The sequence below is a fragment of the Balaenoptera musculus genome, chromosome 16, assembly GCF_009873245.2.
Source record: "Balaenoptera musculus isolate JJ_BM4_2016_0621 chromosome 16, mBalMus1.pri.v3, whole genome shotgun sequence".
In the NCBI taxonomy this organism is placed as follows: domain Eukaryota; kingdom Metazoa; phylum Chordata; class Mammalia; order Artiodactyla; family Balaenopteridae; genus Balaenoptera; species Balaenoptera musculus.
This window is the reverse complement of record NC_045800.1, coordinates 4868599-4872594: the sequence shown is the minus strand read 5'-3', so window position 1 is coordinate 4872594 and position 3996 is coordinate 4868599. Positions and strand designations below refer to the sequence as shown.

The following is a 3996-nucleotide window of genomic DNA, read 5'->3' as shown; positions in this document are numbered from 1 at the left end:
TAGTGTTCTTCCTTTATTTGGATGATTAGTGGCAAAAGGGGGGATGACATTTGTTTCCCTGTTTTAACCTCAGAAGTCCTAAAAGAAGGAAATCTGTTATAGAAAACTCAGCGTGTGCACGTTTTTTGGGTTGATGCTCTTCATTCCTGCAAGGATTCCTTTTGCGTTATTCTCTCAAAAGAGACGTCTGGATATTCAAGGAAATAATATCATACTTCTTGAGTGTTTAAACTCTGAGCTAAACAAACTTTTGGTTCCTTTTGAGACCTCTGGCTATCTATGTCACAGAGACACAGTTTAGAAGACAGCACTTTTGAAGGACATTTTTAATGGCAAACTTTAATGAAGTCAATGGTTGGCAGGTCAATGACAATGTCTATATGTTATTGTCCTTTTCCAATTTAACAGGAACAAAAGGCCATGGCCAGATCAGTTAGTCAAATATGATGGGACATGATGCTATTTTTACTCCTGAACTTTCCTGGTATAAAAGGATCACCAACGGAGGATCTGACAGTAAGGGTGAGGAATTTGGCAATAAAATCACCGATCTACAGAGATTTCAGGAAGTCCAAAATGATCAGGTAAAAGATTGTATTTTTCCACAAAGAAAAACGTTGAATTTGTATATGCTTTTTAATTTATACTTGCCTGAGTAAGACTTTTCTGAGGTTTTTGTTTTTTCTACTCTGCAGCTCATTAAAATCCAATCTTATTCTATTTCTGTTGATTTCTGCAATGCATGTGTTCTGGTGCCATCCAGTTCCATCTTCTAAGGTAAGAGATTTGCCTCTATTTTTGATGCTTGACTAAATGACTAGAATTGCAGAGTATGTAAATTCAAAAAATCTCTAGGAATATCTGAAAGAAAAGTTACTTCCCTTATTACTAGAGTTTACAATGAAAGAAATATAAGTAGAGTCATAAAATTAGGTAAAAAGAAACATTTTTACAATAGATGATGCAGACTATACTAAAATTTGCTTTGAATTATTTAGAAGTTGGCCCCTGCATTCATTTCACTGTAAAATGTAAATTATTTTGCCCATGACAATTTATTTGTTGCACATGCATCCACTCATAATCAAAGTGAACATTTAACCATTGAAACTGTATTAAAAATACAATGGATTATTTTTCAAAAACAGCAACTTTCTTAGTTTTACAAAAATGGTAACTTTTTTAGATACAGAATATAGATAATATGCCAGTTCTCAATGAATATCATATAAAATATTACATCATATATTTATTCAAGACTATTGATTGAGCTCCCTAACTATATTCATTGAACTGTTCCACACATTCAGAAAATGAATGTCTTCCTTTGGAATTTTTAATGCTGTTGCTACATGACATTTCAGGTTTTTTATGTCAATACCTTGTCTAAAAATTTTAAATATCTTTTGTCATTGATAGTGTTTTGTACTTTAACTTTGCTTCACTAAAAGCATACTGTAATTACTGAAATTGATGTAATTAAGAAACCACGTTTAGGATAATGAGATGCCACCTGAATCCTCAATAATAAATATATGTCCAAACATAATGATCTAGCTATTTATATTATGAGTCTTCTCACTAATCTTTGCATCTGTCATTTTTCTATTTCTTGTTTACTTAATCTAGCTTCTTTTTTCCTGGTTTACTCCTACGAGCATTCTACACTAATTTAGTCATTGATTCTATAAGACACCACATTGATCAAGTAGATGACTCACAATCCATAAATTGATAATTTTCTCAAGTGTATTGCTAATTACTTTCTATTCTTTCCCTGAAGGTTTGTTCATGACATTTCTGTTGAACAATAGGCACTTGTGTGCAGGGGTTTTTTTAAATTAAGAATGTTCTTTCTTCTGTTGTTCTTATAAGATATCCTTGTCCATAAATGAAATGTTTCTTCCTTCACTGCATTTTCTGTATTTCTACATTTTCATGTGACAATTTTGTTCTCATTATAACTGAATCACGTAATAATGGTGCCAATTCGACTGTTTAGGGTGAGTGTTTATGCAAAGAACATACAGGCTTTTATAATATTTGTTGTGAACTTCATAAAGTTTATCAACCAGGCAAATCTACCATATTATTTTGTTAACGAGTCTACCTGAAACGGGTTCCCTTCATTGATCAGCAAAGTGCATCAGTATCTTTTTAGGGATGTTTAGTGATGTTTTGGGGATCTCATAACTAGAAATGATGCATTTTGTTTTGTTTTGTTTTTGCAATATAAAGGTGGCATCATGAGAATTTCTGGAAAGAACTGGAATGCTTCCCTTCCTGAAATGACTCATAGGCCCCTCCTTGCTGGGAATTTAAAATAGATGGCATTGTATCACTCTTAGATTGCCTCTGCTAACACAGGGTAAAACATATAGTGTAAGAATTTTTGATTGGTTTTCCCATGACCAATACTTCTGAAATTCTCTGACAATTCCCAGATCCCAAATCCAAAAATGCCCATCTTTTTTTCCAGAGAACAGTGGGAATGATTTTCCTCGGAGCTCTGACTGCTGGACCCTCCAGGGAGCCACTCAGTGATGGGTGGAGAATCCCAGGGAGTATTTTATGCAATGGCTCCATTTCAACTTCCAAAGTAACCCCAAACCAAACTTGTTTTCCTGCATCAGGATAGGAAAATGTGTGCTTTTGACACTGAAGTATGTTTCTTTATTTGTAAAGGGGACATTCAGCCCCCTGTCCTCTTATAGTTCTCATACAGTTGAAAAACATGGGCTTGGAGTCAGATGCCTCAGCTCAAATCCTGCTTCACCTACAAGCCATTTAATTAATTTCCTCATTTAAAGGAAATTATAACCAAGGAAATAATAGTACCGATTTCATAAAGCTTTTTGAGGGGATAAAATGAGATGATACACATAAAGCATGTAGCACAAAGATCACTGATCATGCCCCTTTGCTTCTGTACTTAATTTCTTCATCTACAAAGTATGGGGTTAGTATGAACTGCAAGTTCGCAACGGCTAATCTGAGGTCTAAGATTCCAGACTTATTTCTTCCACGATGAAGTGCTCCCTACACTATCCTACATCATCCAGGCCTTTGAGGCCCTGATGAGGAACTGAACCAAAGTCAAAAGACAAAGATGTCAACTCTCAAGTTCAAAGACATCCTTGTGGATAACCCTGGCAAATGGCCCAGGATAGACCCCAGAAGGAAAGTGGTTCCAGCTGAAACTTGGAGTTTGGTTATCATGGGTTGTTTTTCTCAGTGAATTTAAAAAACTAGTCCCAAGACTAATTAGAACCACTTGAAAGATTCTTTATAAAGTAATAGCAACAAGATAACTGTATGGTGTAGGATGCAAACAGTGAAGAAATGCAATCACATAAGTAGTGTAAAATTTAGAAAAGAGGGTAGACAGCTCCAAATAGTATTTTGTATTTTGATAAAGCATATATTTTAAAAGGTGTTTTAGCAAAACCCTCTTTAAATATTGGATATATTGGATTTATTGCCATAAGATTTTGAAAATTGTTACTATTGAAATAAACTTTGAACCCTAAAGCTGTATTCTCTCCCTCTTCCCCCATCTCAACTGCCAGGTGTCTGGAAAATCTGACTACTTTGTCGTCCTGCTGAACAGCTGCCCCACGAGGATGGGTAGGAGAGAGGGACTGGATTTTCTAAAGCCAATTTTGGAGAAGACACTTATGAAAAGGTCCTTTCGCAATGGAGTTGGCACAGGAATGAAAAAAACTTCCTTTCAAAGAGCAAAATCATGACTAAGTGTGCAAAGGACTCTGGGAATTAATCTCAGACTTTGTATAGTGTGGCTAATGTGTTAAAAGTCACTGATATCTTTATCATTTAGTATTGCTATGCTCTCAGTTCTCAAATATCTTCCCTCTCCTAGCTGGTACGGAATAAATTAAGTTGAAAAAAATGTAAACCCGTGTCAAACTTCCACTGTGAGAGAATAAAATATTTATGTGATCAGTTAGTAACTTTCCGGAATAGGCATGGACACAT

At 35.1% G+C, this 3996-nt stretch overlaps 1 protein-coding gene across 1 annotated transcript; it reads left to right on the top strand.

The window, feature by feature from the left end:
- Positions 1 to 576: 576 nt before the first annotated feature.
- NPS (neuropeptide S) lies at positions 577 to 3749 on the top strand. Its single transcript, XM_036829245.1, has 3 exons — positions 577 to 584; positions 672 to 777; positions 3570 to 3749. Exons 1-3 carry the CDS (start codon positions 577 to 579, stop codon positions 3747 to 3749), a joined length of 294 nt encoding a protein of 97 aa, XP_036685140.1.
- The last annotated feature ends 247 nt before the right edge of the window (positions 3750 to 3996 follow it).

Coding starts and splice junctions, on each gene's coding strand:
- NPS (XM_036829245.1), top strand. Junction 778..3,569: donor ATCCAGTTCCATCTTCTAAG/GTAAGAGATTTG, acceptor CTCAACTGCCAG/GTGTCTGGAAAATCTGACTA.